General features: G+C 31.3%; 3 protein-coding genes across 5 annotated transcripts; 2 read left to right on the top strand and 1 right to left on the bottom strand.

Moving 5' to 3' along the window:
- Window positions 1-4,170: 4,170 nt before the first annotated feature.
- On the top strand, window positions 4,171-8,280 carry LOC117208409 (ras-like protein 1). 2 transcript variants are annotated; one of them, XM_033449598.1, is made up of 5 exons: window positions 4,171-4,302; window positions 5,007-5,197; window positions 5,271-5,414; window positions 5,500-5,706; window positions 5,852-8,280. In XM_033449598.1, the coding sequence occupies exons 2-5, from the start codon at window positions 5,069-5,071 to the stop codon at window positions 5,954-5,956; spliced, it is 585 nt and encodes a 194-aa protein (XP_033305489.1). In that variant the 5' UTR covers window positions 4,171-4,302; window positions 5,007-5,068; the 3' UTR covers window positions 5,957-8,280. The 2 variants fall into 2 exon arrangements, with proteins under 2 accessions (XP_033305489.1, XP_033305490.1); XM_033449599.1 differs by lacking the exon at window positions 4,171-4,302 and adding an exon at window positions 4,309-4,743.
- Window positions 8,281-8,472: 192 nt separating this feature from the next.
- On the bottom strand, window positions 8,473-13,746 carry LOC117208407 (ras GTPase-activating protein 1). 2 transcript variants are annotated; one of them, XM_033449591.1, is made up of 15 exons: window positions 13,344-13,745; window positions 12,647-12,828; window positions 12,357-12,538; window positions 11,884-12,281; window positions 11,669-11,814; window positions 11,270-11,603; window positions 10,719-11,062; window positions 10,458-10,649; window positions 10,210-10,359; window positions 10,078-10,126; window positions 9,794-10,012; window positions 9,458-9,690; window positions 9,236-9,377; window positions 9,022-9,162; window positions 8,473-8,930 (listed from the first exon to the last, which is right to left on the bottom strand). In XM_033449591.1, exons 1-15 carry the CDS (start codon window positions 13,389-13,391, stop codon window positions 8,853-8,855), a joined length of 2,838 nt encoding a protein of 945 aa, XP_033305482.1. In that variant the 5' UTR covers window positions 13,392-13,745; the 3' UTR covers window positions 8,473-8,852. The 2 variants fall into 2 exon arrangements, with proteins under 2 accessions (XP_033305482.1, XP_033305483.1); XM_033449592.1 differs by lacking the exons at window positions 8,473-8,930; window positions 9,022-9,162 and having other exon boundaries at window positions 9,289-9,377; window positions 9,453-9,690; window positions 13,344-13,746.
- A 211-nt stretch (window positions 13,747-13,957) lies between these two features.
- Window positions 13,958-14,711, top strand: LOC117208410 (protein kish-A). Its single transcript, XM_033449600.1, has 3 exons — window positions 13,958-14,111; window positions 14,272-14,387; window positions 14,457-14,711. The coding sequence occupies exons 1-3, from the start codon at window positions 14,109-14,111 to the stop codon at window positions 14,560-14,562; spliced, it is 225 nt and encodes a 74-aa protein (XP_033305491.1). The 5' UTR covers window positions 13,958-14,108; the 3' UTR covers window positions 14,563-14,711.
- The last annotated feature ends 9 nt before the right edge of the window (window positions 14,712-14,720 follow it).

The raw sequence follows: 14,720 nt of genomic DNA, 5'->3' as shown, positions 1-14,720 counted from the left end.
TCCGCAAAGTAGTCTACCAACGACGATACTAAGATTGTACAGAATCGTGGAAAGGATCGAATCTCGTTCCAATTTTCCATCGTTCGCGCACAAACCGAAAAGAACGGAAATTCGATGAAAATTGTAAAAGAATCGCAGCAGAGATGTAAGCAGATGGAAGAAGGTTCTTTCGTTCTATCGGGACCAAGCATCGTCTGGTGAAATTTTGGTTGAAAATTTGCCAGAAGAAGGTGTAGGATCTAGGATCCTACGTTCGCACAATGTTATAGTGGCTCCTATTTTCGCCTCTCGTCCTTCGTCTTCTCCACATCCTTTACGATTTCGTCGTCGCTTCTAACGGCTAGGGAAACAGGGCCGAAAAGACGGTACGGTGAAACAGAGGGAGAGGAAAGTTCTAAGCACGAGGCTACATTTGCATTTCTCGACACTTAGGTCCGAGCGGCGCACCGACGTTATGCAAATCTTAATTCGCCTCACTAGAAAACTCGTAAAATTACCGAGCTTTTCCGCAATAAAGCCTCGTATAACTTGCACGCCTTTGATCCTTGCCTATCTAGGCCACGGTGTCTACCATCTTTCCAGGAAAGTGATTCCACGATTATCGTCTGACGATAGATGACGATCGTCGTTTGCGAATCCACTGTTAATGGCTATCGTTTGATATTGAAACGAAATTGCAGAACCACGCGTCGAGGATTCGCGTTCAACCGTCCATTTGTAAATTCGATCTTCGTATTTCGACGTTAGCTAATTGATAGCCGCGATGCAAGGAACCATGATATTTGATCACCGCTTAATTAAACTACGCGATGCAGACGTAAAACTCATTAACAATATTGCACAAGTTGTAACCAACGGAATCCTACGTAACGATAAAACCAATATATATAGCATATTAAATGCGTAGTTTTTCATCAAAAGCAAATGCGTGATAACATTCGTTATGCAGTTCCGATTTATCAAATAACGTTGAAACGATGAAAGATAAAACAATGATACGAGAATATGCTATCGGGTTTCGTTAAATTTCGAAATACGAGAAAACTGTGAAATATAAATAATTTTTCCGCGTGTGATGTACAATGTTTTTAAAAAAAGATAGAACGGGATAACGTTCGTTTCTAACGAATTTGTTATTAATTTATAATATTAACGCAGTTATAATTTTCGAACATACGACTCGGTTAACTGATTTTCCGGAAAAGATTCGAGATTTTTAATTAAATTAAATGAAATTGACTAAATAACATACGGGAAAACAAAAATCGCTTTGTTACAACGGTGAATACAACAGATTATAAATACAATATTGTTACTTTTAATCTTCGAGATATCCTCCCAAGTGCTCTAATATATCGTAAATACATACATACGTAATAAATATAGAATATCTAATACGAGTTTATGCACTTGAAAAAGTTCGTGTTAAACGTACTATTATCGACGTTGTAACAAAGATTAAGGAAACCTGCAAGAATCAAGTCTCGCGGAAACGAACGCGAAATAGGACCGTTTTGGACAATGGTATGATGCACGTTTTACGCGTATATGAACTTACCGAGTAGCTCATTTAACGCCGAGATATCTCGAATAATGGTGACACAAAATGTTTCAACCAGAACATTTACGCTATTACGTTCCGTGTTAAAGTTTATTACCTCCAACCCAGGAATTCGAGGAAAGCTTCGCTTTATTAACACGTAATAATACTGTTATGTTAGTTTTTCTTTGATAGAATTTCCAAAGATATACGAGATAATTTAATGGAATATTTGCGTACACTAAACTTGTGAAATATAATTTTCGAACACAAATATTAACACAGTCAAAAGCTATTACATTTAGTTAACCATCGTGTTAACACCATATTGCGGTAAAAAGGATAAAAGATATTTATCCAGGTATAACGTAACGAGCAAAGTGGGAACTAAGTTATCGACCGATAGTTCCTTCCATATCCTTAGGAGATAAGTACAGATCACGGAAGATCTATTTTACTTGCACTTCGAATAAGATACGATATGGAACAACGAATTATTATTATTCCTGTACTTCGTTGGTACTGATATTTTATAAGATTTCATGTAAGGTGTTTTAAGCGAATGCAATGGGTGTAATATATTTAATCCAATCACTGAAGTTATAATTGAGAATAAAATTTTAAAGTGCTGCAGATAATATTATTTAAATTGTGTGCGTAATTATTTGAGATTAGATTTAAATTTAAAGACCTAAATTATCGTATATAAATTGAATTTACATATGTAGATAATCATAAAAGATTATAGTAAAAATGATTATAAGAATAGATTAAAACAAAGTTACACAAATAGTGTACCTAATAAATATATTCGACCTAATAGAGTGATTTATGTAATCGTTTTCATTTTCACCTTGGTGTTCTGACCGAGCTTTATTAAAATTTGAAATAATTTATATTTTATAATTTAATTGTATTACATATAGACTATTTGTATATAAATAATTTATATATGTATAGCATATATATTGCATATTCTCTAAGTATGTACTTGTTGCTCATGGTCCAATAAAAAACTAATATAAAAGCGTACTTACGTCTGCCTTTGTTGTAATAAATCAAGCGTTGTGAAATCTATATTCAAAATGGTCAAATTAACTATTCATCGTTCGTAATGTGTATACTGCAAACCCCCATTCTTTCGAAGCCATTAGTGCAATCAGCCAATGATCTGTACAAAAGAAAACCAAACATTTAAAATAAATATGTAAAATTAAAACCAATTGTATTAAAATAAAACAATAACTGAACTAAAATTCTGTCTCAAAAACTCATAATAATACAAAACTATTAGTAGTACTGAATATTAAATAAGAGACCGACGAAATCCAAACACAAAAATGTACGATAGCAATTAGACAGTTTTTTTATAATAGTATTTAACAAATGATTAAATAAATACGTGATAATGAAACAAACCTAATACTAGATTGCAAACAAAGATAGAATTGCACGGAGAATACTATCCAGTATTTCGTAGTAGAAATGACTTCAAAAAGTGATACTTCTTGACGTCTCGATTTTCGACAGCAGAGTGGTGTCTCGCGCCGTAGCGTCGCCCAGCTGCTTTCCTATTGGTTGAAACAGAATGGTTTCTCGTTTGATTGAAGCAGCGCGCAAATTCAAAATATTGTACGCCGTGAAAACTTCCTCGATTAACGAAATATGGCAACCTCGGATCAAATAGCCGTAAGAAATTTGTAGTGTTTTGTTTCTTGCTCGACACAAGACGTACACGAATAAACGATTATTTGGAAAAGTCAAGTGTTCCAGCAAATATTATAATAATATTATATAACTGTGGTTATATTATCTATATAATATGAATATATAATATGATGCAATGTCAAATAATATAACAATACAAAATTGTGAAAATTTAAAACAAGATTTTTCAATAGTGAAATATAAATTTGGATTTGAATTCGAAAATTTGAATTTGAATTAAAAATTTCTGTGCTTCATCTCTAAGGTTACCTACGAACGGTAAGTAGCATATGTTTCTTTCCTTCAGTTCTCAGTTACACTGTAAAATTGTCACAATACATAATACGCACAATTTTTACAAATTACCATAATAATACTGGTTGCACAACTGATCGTTATCATTTTACACGTTTTACTTTCACAAATCAAGCGCAATAATAGCGACTTCTAAAATTCAAATGGTCCATTATAAAACTATATTTGCAACTAAGAGCTACAAGAATTATAAAACCAATTATTACGCGGCATTTGACTAAACTAATTTAAAACACTCCGAAAAGAATAAGATCACTAAAATATTTCAATTCAGGTTTCGTGTTTGGAACTATTAAAACTTTTCAATAAATTCATCTACCCTGCTTTTCGAAGCGACTAAATAGAGGACGCACAAGGCAGAATCGCAAGTCTACAGCTGTTTTTTGATTGGGCGAAGGAGAAACTTTAATTTTTCTATCGAGTCTACTTTGTAAGGAAGCCGATCGTACTTCTTTTCTCAAAATCGAGTTCGTTGAATCCAAATTTTACATTTGATAGCATATTCGTAACAAAAACCAAGATCTAATGCGAATGATTGAACTCTTTATCTTTCTCGATATAATAAAAGTTTGATTATCCCTTGATCCACACCCTACAGATATGACATTATATCTTTATATATTGGCATCACTGATGCTTCTTTCCAGATGGTTTCTCCAGTGACTAATTCGTAATAGTCAAAGTTGGAAAAGAGTGGTTTTAAGCCGGTGCATGTTCCTGAAATGAATTTTTAAACTTTGGTAAGGGTATGATTGAAAACGGAAGAGATTTTGTACTTGAACAATGTTCATTTTCACATCGATAATATTACTCGTTTATCCGATGTTTACTTGAAAACACACCTCCCGTTAAGCATCAATAATTCGAAGAATTTAAAGCAAAAATTGTTAAACACTCTCTCTTCTAATTAAATTGCATTCGAAAAAATGCATCCAGTGTGTGTGTAGAATGTATTACAATTGTGTTTGGTCATCAGTTACACATCCACTCACATGTCTATGATATTGTTATGGGTGTGCTTGTTTGACACACTCATTCTGTTTTTAAGTTATTAAGTCACTTAAGTTAAGTGCATTACACTCGAACTTACGATATTGATCGGTGAATTAAAAATATAGATGATTTAAGGAACGATCGTGCTAGAGTGCATACAAACTTAGCACAAAATTATTGCTCACAAAGTACGTATTACTCGTAACGATCTAGTCAGAGAATTAATCTATCAAAACGATGCTGATGAATGACTCAACAAAGAATCATCGCGCGAAATTCCTGAAAATATGCGAACTTTTCTTTTATGTCTGTTGTAAGAAGTAGTTTGCATCTTCTGCTAAAAATTAATACTTGTTAACCCCACATTTAGTATTTTGTTTGTTTAATTGGCTATGCACTTTGTTTTGCACTCATTATGCGGTTGATTTAAAAGCAAACTTTTATTTTGTAGAGGAAAAGAGATTGCAGCTTTAAGTTAAAAGCTTCAACCTTCATTGGAATAGAAATTACATAATGACAGAGTATAAGCTTGTAGTTGTGGGAGCTGGAGGTGTTGGCAAATCCGCGCTTACAATCCAACTAATACAAAATCATTTTGTAGACGAATATGATCCTACTATAGAAGACTCTTATAGAAAACAAGTAAGTTTTTATTATAAGCAATGGAAATAGTTATCTGAGAATATATTTATATAAAATATTTTATGACCTACAGGTAGTTATAGATGGAGAGACATGCCTTTTAGACATATTAGATACAGCTGGTCAAGAAGAATACAGTGCAATGAGAGACCAGTATATGAGGACTGGAGAAGGATTTTTATTAGTCTTTGCTGTAAATTCGGCTAAAAGTTTCGAAGTATGTTGATCTGCTTTCTTAAAATTGTTATGTTTTTTTTTTATGAAAATTATGAAAAAATGCTTGCGTATGTTTGATGTTACAGGATATAGGAACGTATAGGGAACAGATAAAAAGAGTTAAAGATGCAGAAGAAGTACCAATGGTGTTAGTGGGGAATAAATGTGATCTTCAGCAATCTTGGGCAGTAAATATGACACAAGCAAGAGAAGTTGCCCGTCAGTATGGTGTGCCTTTTGTTGAAACTTCAGCTAAGACTAGAATGGGAGTAGATGATGCTTTTTATACCTTGGTAAGTAATGTTACATGATTAATTACATATTTTACGAGCAAAATAAAAAGAAACAGTATTTGTGATAAATACAGCAAACAAATATAATAAACAAAAATTTATACTATATCTATGCTTTTATTGGGTTGCTACTAATAAATTATAGGTGAGAGAAATACGGAAAGATAAAGAACATAGAGGTAAAGAAAAAAAGAAACGGATGAAGACAGGTAACTCAAGCCGTAGGAAACATCGGTGCTGTTTGCTTTAAATCACTGAATAATGTTAATTCTCTCATTTGGTACGTTAATATGGAAATAGAACGTAAAAAACATTAGATTATGTTCACTTTACGCACATTTTTGCAGCTTCCTCTATAGAATATTGTAATAAATTACAGGCACAATTTTTTCTATACATTGGGAGGGATAAAGAACAAAATATATAATAGTATTGTATTATATCGCATACATTTTTACTCTTGAAGATAAATTTCATAAAATACATTATTTGTTCAACAGTCTGCCATATAACTCTTAATATTCCATTAGCAGAAAAATTTTAACCCTTGATTGCGTAGAATAGTCAGTATCAAAAAAATATTTTCTAGGCCATCCACTTCTTTTATTATATTAGACATGAAAAAAGTATTATCTAATCAAAGAATTCTATTACTATTATGGGTGGAAAAAATATTTTATTTGTTAAATTTAACAAATTCCATTTTATATATTTTATTCAGATAGTTCATAATTTTTTAACTTATTAATTAAATATGTTTTTATTGTGTATTTTTTCATTTTAGTGTGCATAATAAAAGATTACACTTTCCTAAACAAAAAGATACAAGCCATAAAACTCAAAAAACTAAAACGTGGATAACTCATTTTGTGCTGTGATGAAGTAATTTTAAGCATGCCATGCTAGTTAGATATTACTGTAATTAAGTATGCAATTTTCACAAAAACGCCTATTTACTATTTTAATAGTAGATGGTTGGCGTTTTCTTTTTTTAGTGCAATTAAAAACGTATACTTGAGATTTCTTATATCTATAGAAACTAACAGGATAAGTTGTTAATTTCTATAGCAATGTTTTTATACGTTTGCAGTAGGGAATGATTGGTAGATATGAAGTTATTCTGATTATTGTATAAATATAAGCGTCATTTTTATCTATCATTGTTGTTTCCATGTATAATAAAAAAAACCTATAAAAACTATAATTTTTTTTAGGGATTATATTGCAAACCAGAGTGAAAGTTTCCATTGATATTTGAATGTCTATTATCGCCTGTATGTAATAGTAATGAGATATCGCATTTTGCCACATCTTTTTATCTCTTCATCTTATCATTTTCATGTTATCTTAGTCACGATTGTATTACGAGAAACGTATAATTTTAAGGCATTATAAATATCAATTGTAAACTTTTATTGTAATCATAAACTTTAATATTTGTTCAGACAATAATGCCATCACATTTCAACGAGACATGTATGTATAACATAAAGGATCCATTTTTTCTATAAAATCTATATCGAAATATTTAATGGAATATTTAAGATCATACTTGTACGATCGTGTCTCGGGTCTAACTGAATTTTGAACAATCAAGGGTTAAATACTTTGCTGAATGATTTAAATAGTACAATTTGCAAATATTCTTATATATATGTAAACGCGCAAATTTGTAATACTAGCTTTTTCAAATGTCGAACATATGAATATATAAAATTGCACAGCATAGGTGTTATTATGTAGTTCAAATTCGTAATAAAACTTTGTACAAAACGTGTTCTTTATATTCATTCTATCTTGAATGATTGTCATTAAATATTAATTATTATAAGTCATCTATGCTGTTTGGTTTTATAACATTGAAAGAGCAATCGACAAATCGTTGTTTGATCAATTTTATTCTTACGATGTGTATATATATCGAATAATGTTATTCAAATCAAATGGTACTAATATTGAAAAATTAAATTTCTAAATCAAAATTCATGCGTCTTTATCATATGTAGCATGTTTAGTGTCAATTTTGATGCTCACGCGTATTGGGAAACATTAAACGCGTAACACTGTTTAATATTTTTTTATTCTTTTATTCAAAACACATTGTCCAATGAAAAAAATATCATATAAGTATACACAATAAGTACAAATTATAAAAAGCAATGTTTCTTTCTTATTTAATACATACACTAAAGTGTACTAATTCAACAGACCGCATATATCTGTGGATAGGAACGTAAACGTAAAAGAGTATGATTGAACTCCAATGTTCACGGATTCGGTATGATATTCACTTTTAAAGTTAGGGCAGAAAATAAATTTATAATGGTTCGATATATTTCACCCATTATTTAAAATAGCCTTATTCAAAAACATATACTTCATAATCGTAACATAATACCACCATTTATACATTAATCGAATGTTAAAACACATTTTAATGTGTCAATGTCATTGTGGATATACATCTTAGTTTTTTAACTTGATATTTAATATATATTTTTGTTAACAGATTTTCTAAGAATTTTTGTATTAACTGATTAGGGTCTTAAATTTAACACAATATTCGTCATTTAATGGCATGGTAAAACTATTGCAACGATACAAATGTAATAATTAGTTTATAAAATAATTAAAATTAATAAAAAATCATTTATACGTATAAGAAATATAGTTTCTTAACCTGCTTCAATTACCATTAATTATTAGAAAATTTATCAAGATAGCATTTATTTTAAGAAATTGGGAAACTATATGTAGAACACAATATTTTTGGTTTAATTTGCATTTATTTTCGAGCACCTAAGTAAATATAAAATCGTTATACGCCTATATGATTTTGTATGTAACTATATCACTGTCATGGTACTGTTTACTATACGTAAAAGCTATCTTCTAATTACATACGAAATGGTAAATATAGGCTTGTGTGTATACAGTAATATATATATATATACATATACATGTATATGTATGAATGAACGTGTGTTTGGATGTGTGTATGTATACATATATATATATGGCACATCAGTCTGTACGTTTACTTAAACCACTTATGAGTAATTATTAAATACTACCATGTATCTGTCGACAAATCTTATGAATTGTTTTGTTACGTTTGGCATTATTCATGGCGGATGGCTTTAGCACTACCGTATCATTTCCATGTATTTTTGTTTATGTTTGCTTAACATTTCAGTCACGGTCACTAATTGCTTTATTGTTGGCTGGAAAAAGGAAGCATTGTTCATTTACAAATGAATATTGATATAATCGTAAGCGTCTAAAGCGTCTAAACATATAAATCATAAAACACACCTGGGTTTTCGATAAAACTTGAAGTTCTTTTAAATGAGAAACACAAATATGATGCAAGGTTGCCAAATCTCTTGCTGTATCTGAAACGCAACTCCTATTTCTTGGATCTGCACCTTCAGATTCTGGTTTTTCGGTTACATTCTACAATATAAACTCAAATTATTTTAAATTCATATTTACTTATATATTATGCAACATTTAAATGCATACTTACAGATAACTGATCCAGGAAAACAACCATTCTCTCTTTGTTTTTAAGAATAAACGGATTAACTACCTCCATGTATGGTTCTTTTCCACCAAATTCTACCAAATTAGCCAGGTTTTGTAAACATTTTGCAACCATCACAAGTGATCTGTAAAATTATTTAATGAGAATTAAAGAGCAATTTATTCAGTTATAAAATTTCTTACGTTTAATATAGACCTACCCTACCTTGCAGCAGCTGGAGGTGGTGGTTCAGCTATTAAATTAAATGACCTAGGATTCAATATGGCAGGGCAAAGTAGACGTAAAAATATAAATCCACTGACTACTCGCGTTCTGACTAGTCTTTCATGTGGCCATTTGGCAACAACTGCTCTTTGCAAACATCCACAAATATATCTCAAGGTCCTTGGACATGCATCAGGACTTGTAAAAATGCTTAACGTCACTTCATCTAAAACCTAAAATAATATTGATTGCAAATTTCATAATCACTTGGAATAATTTATATTTATATTGTAATATTATATTAAACTATATTTATTTATATATACATATATATACCTGTAGTAAAAATTCGGCATTACTGCAAGCATCCTCAGGAGAATCCATTTTTGTTGGATTTAATTCACAGCTCTGTTTACTTTCGATCAATTTTACGATGGTGTCACGTAGCGCGGCTTTCAAAAAGGAGGTGCACACAGATTTCATATATAAATCCATTAAAGTAGTCGTAAGGCTAGCAGCTCTAAAAAGTGTTGGCGTTTCATCTTCTTTGTCCACCTAAATAAAACACCTTTAATAAGAAAGACACCTTTTCAATGAAGTATAAATATAGGTGAACATACTTCTGCTTGGTTTAACGATCTCAGGAGGTCTGCTTCTTTTCTTTCATGCCTAAAGACATACATTTTAAATTATAATGTTATCCATTAAATGGGAAGCGAAATATTTAATACGTTGTACATTTTTGTTTATACCTAAATATTCTAAGTAAACTATTTGCCAATGGTACTCTATCCAAGTGACACACATCTGCTAATGCCCTAACAACATGCAATTCTGGATCCAATAATAGCTGTTGTAATGGACTATATTCCTCAGGAGGCATCGCTAAATCGTGTCGATACCTGCAAAGTAACAAATACATAAAACGTACGTTTTATACATAATACATAACATACGTAATACACAAAGCAGTTGATAAATATTTTGATTATATTTCTACCTTATTCGTAGGCGAAGTACACCCCATTCACCGATCGGGGTAAGTCCTGACAACGGATACCATTCGTCCATTTCTTCCCCATTCGTCAAGCTCGCCAATTCAACTGTCAATTCTGCAACTTCCGTATCTTTGCTTCGTTTTCCTTTATTGTACAATGTTAAAGAAAATGACATAACATCCGGTGGTACATCCCTGTAGAATAATTTATGGTAAATGTCATTCAAACATATAAATATTTAAAATGGCAGATCATATACATACTCTAAAATGAATTCTTCATCCCAAATTGGATGTAACCCAGTCTTAACTTTTGTGCGGGCGACTTTTACATTATTTAGAGCCACTATGATGAATGGATTCGGTACTAGCTTATATGGAAGTCTATGAGCGTCTAAAATATGCAAATGTAATGAACGCAATTCACGAAGACGAGCAACCTTTGGAGCACGAGTAAGTTGTGATACACATAATGGTTTCAAGGCATTAATCCAGTCTAAAGCATTCTCTGAATTTGGAGCAGCCAAATATGTTATTGTGGCCAAACATGGTAAAGCACGTTCGACTAATTGAAAGCAATGAGGTCTATCGAAGACGCTTTCGTGAACCTAAAAAATCTACATCTCAGAAATGAACTTTAACAACAATTTAGTTATTATAACTCTTACATAATATATAATTTTTAAGGTGATTTGCTGCTAATGTTAGTACAATTACATACATAGAACATATATATTTCAAAGATAAGACAGTCTGAAAACTGACATGATAATGTAGAAAAATGAAATTTATTTTAATTATAAAACTCGATTTACCTGGTATAAATAAGCACAGCTTAAGTCGATAAGACCTTTAGGTTTGGTTCTTTTTGGATTGTCATATAAATACAAATGAGTATCAGTTGCATCTACTAAAAGTACAAAATACAATGCTTTCCACTTTTTATTCTTCTCTGATTTTTTTTCTAGATATCCTTGCATTTTTATCCCTTTATTTTTCTTTGCTCCAGATTGTTCACGACATTCTCTGAGAGTTGCATATATCTTTTCCGCGTGTTGCACCTCTCTGTTGACTCTTACACTACCATCAGGCTCAGTCACCATTGCTTGAACTAAAGTGTGACCCTCAACTATTTGCTCCTTCCGATATCTAGAAACAACATTTTCGTAATAATCTAAGAATTTCAAAATCCTAAAGATTTGTAACAGACATACCTGTTTATAACAGCATCAAGACATTCAAAAGTTCTACCACCCATAAGATAACGTACACCTTTCTTCTCAATTCTAAATCTTTGAATTTGATTGTTTATATGAAAGAAAAGGGAATAATCACCAGGGCTATTGTCTGAAGGCCTGACCTGAATAGTGTGAAATAAAGAATTATTATTTTTAAACATTAAATATTTATAAGAAGCTATATAACTTACCAAGAAACTACCAGGTCCTGCCTTCACCAACATGTCAACAGCTTCGCTTTTAGTGACATTAGGATGAAACCAGGAAAATACAGTATTGGGATCAATGGAGTCATCTAAATCCTCCACTAATTCGCGAAAAATCAAGCCCTGTTCACCAGTTCTGTGCGCAGTAACCCATAACCAACCATCTCCCATATCATTATGCACAAAAAATATGTCACCCTTCTGGAAGCTTAACTCATCTGTGTCAGGCATTTTTGTATATGGCAGTATTGCGACTATTCGTTTTTTATCGTTCACTGGTTCAGGAGGTGGAGTAGGATGTATAAGTCTTTCTCTCTTTAGAAGATCAGAGCAATGAGTATAATATGCGACAAGATCTGACAAGCTATTGAACTGTCTGCCTCCTATAACAAGATACATATTATTTTACAAATCAGTTACGATTATGATTATTCATTTCAATTACATGTTTACCATACCAATATAATAATCTCCACACACAGCTGTAATTCTAAAATGATTAATGCCAGTTCTGCCCAGATAGGACAATACATAACTTCCAGGCTTCCTATCGCTTTCACGTACTAAATAACTACCCATTTTACTTGCATCCCACAGTCTTTCTTCTGCAGTAAATCTATCTAATCTACCGTGATACCATCTGCAAATTATTCGTGTATTAAACTTTCTATTCTTTGTATCTTAAACATAATTTAAAAAATAATGTTTTCATTAGAAATTAAAATCTTTTATTGATATTAAATCTTACTGATTCTCTGGTGGAGCTGTTAATAGCGTTGCATTCGCACTATCCGGCTCTTCAGTGTCTTGAATATCATCTGGTATATTTTCAAGAAAAGGATCAAATTCATTTTCTGCATTCATTGATTCATTTTGTCCACCATCTTCGCTACCAGTGCTAGGAGAACCACCTTTGCTATTATGATCCATCTAAAAACATAATTATATATAAATAAATATTAAATATTTCATGCAAAAACTTATAAGCATTTCTTTCCTTTTATCAATTCTATAATAAGAATATTTAATAATTATTTTTCATAATAATCATAACTTAATAGTACGACAATATCTTTGTTTCTATTACAGTGTCACATTATACATCACACTACTCTAAACATAGCATATATTTCTGTCAACAAGGCATAAATATCATATGCAAATATTTACTTATAATTCCCCCCATATCTATGGCTTTTTATATCTTCCTTTAATACGTGCAGATACTTATCGAAAACATTGTCTATAAATAATACCTTAAGCACCTTTCCGTCGAAAAATTTAAAAAATAATCATTAATCTATGAAAACTTGCAATACTCTGCAAGCTATTACAGATTTTCAAACATACAATTACAATTTATTTCTTCTTATTTAACTATTGGTATTTTCAGCGATAATACGATGACGGATGAATAATCTATGATGAATAATACCCGTAAGTACCTTAGCACTGTTGGACACGCTTGGACCTCCTCGCACAAATTCTGCCATTTTCGGTTCACATGCACTCCTTCATACACACGATTATGAAAAAGAAACTAATAATATTAATTGAACGGCATCCGTTTTATTGCGATCCTCCTTACCACGATTATTTACAAAAGTAAGCTGTTATTGATATAAAATGTATTGACGTTTCTCGGCAGCCATTTTACTACTGCACGCGTTGATCGCGGAATATAGAGATATGAAGCGAGTACTTTTTACCGTATGAAGTTTTTAAATATTTTTAAATACCGGCAACATGTTTTTACAGTTATCCGTTTATCGTCTAATTGGATGATAACTTTATATATCGGACACGGTACGAATCTCTTAAAAGCACTTTTATAAATAATATACCATTGACAATACGCTGATATAGATAGCCAATGTCTCGATAATAAGAATTGTTCGTATTATATTAAATATAACACTATTCTCGTAATAAATGTCAATTTTTCTGTAAATCGTAACATGAAGACAATTTAATTTAGAATAAATTTTGGTAGATTTTTTTACATTTGTTCACCAAACAGCTACTAGTTCCTTCTTGAATCTTTTTCGTTTGTTGCGTATTCGCCTTTTATCATAGCAAATTTTTGTGTTGTAGTTTTGATCGTAGTTTTGGTCTGCATTTAGTCAGTAGTTAAAGTAAATGTCATTCGTATGGAAAGTGACTTTGTATAACAATTTTATATAACAATTTATCACCGTTCATAAATCGTAATGGTAAGATCGTGGATTCGTAAAATATAAAATGTATATATTGTGAATAGTCGAATACATGACTATAAACAACCGGTGACTTTTGTCATAACCTCTTTGATACTTATACAGAGTTCTCTAAATCGATTTTTTCTAAAGTTTATTTACGGGGTTGGACATGCAGTCTGCCCTATTTAATTTCCAGAGTTTGCTGACAGTTATTTTGCTATTGATATGTACCTGTACTTACGTTAGATCTATCGTACCCAGTTTATTGGACAGTCGATTAGGAAAAGTTGGGTATGTATATTTTGTCGACTTTAAAAAATATGATGTATATATGCATTGATACTAACGTGTAATAATTAGTTTTCAAGGTACTCTTTGGAAGTGTGCCAGGATTGGTGAGAGAAAAAGTCCATACGTGGCAGTGGGTTGCCTTTTTATGGCTTTCAATATCTTATTTTGGTCTTAATATTTACATAGGGATTACAAACTATCAAAAAATATTCCAATCAATTGCATATAATTTTATACTAATTACAGATGTAATGGATTTTAATGTAAATAAGCTTAAGTTTAACCTAAAATGAAAGGAAATAATTAATATTTTGGCTACTTGCACGGTATGTT

The sequence above is a fragment of the Bombus bifarius genome, unplaced genomic scaffold, assembly GCF_011952205.1.
Source record: "Bombus bifarius isolate JDL3187 unplaced genomic scaffold, Bbif_JDL3187 scf7180000008062, whole genome shotgun sequence".
In the NCBI taxonomy this organism is placed as follows: Eukaryota; Metazoa; Arthropoda; class Insecta; order Hymenoptera; family Apidae; genus Bombus; species Bombus bifarius.
This window is presented reverse-complemented; position numbering and strand designations above follow the sequence as displayed.

Excerpts from the sequence above, each read along its gene's own strand:
- LOC117208407 (XM_033449591.1), bottom strand. The coding sequence starts at position 13,391 with ATGGCAGAATTTGTGCGAGGAGGTCCAAGCGTGTCCAACAGTGCTAAG. Across the intron at positions 9,378-9,457 it reads CCACCTCCAGCTGCTGCAAG|ATCACTTGTGATGGTTGCAA; the intron begins GTAGGGTAGGTC and ends ATAATTTTACAG. Across the intron at positions 9,163-9,235 it reads TTTTCCTGGATCAGTTATCT|AATGTAACCGAAAAACCAGA; the intron begins GTAAGTATGCAT and ends TTTATATTGTAG.
- LOC117208410 (XM_033449600.1), top strand. Across the intron at positions 14,388-14,456 it reads AGTCGATTAGGAAAAGTTGG|TTTTCAAGGTACTCTTTGGA; the intron begins GTATGTATATTT and ends TGTAATAATTAG.
- LOC117208409 (XM_033449598.1), top strand. The coding sequence starts at position 5,069 with ATGACAGAGTATAAGCTTGTAGTTGTGGGAGCTGGAGGTGTTGGCAAA. Across the intron at positions 5,198-5,270 it reads AAGACTCTTATAGAAAACAA|GTAGTTATAGATGGAGAGAC; the intron begins GTAAGTTTTTAT and ends TATGACCTACAG. Across the intron at positions 5,707-5,851 it reads ATGATGCTTTTTATACCTTG|GTGAGAGAAATACGGAAAGA; the intron begins GTAAGTAATGTT and ends AATAAATTATAG.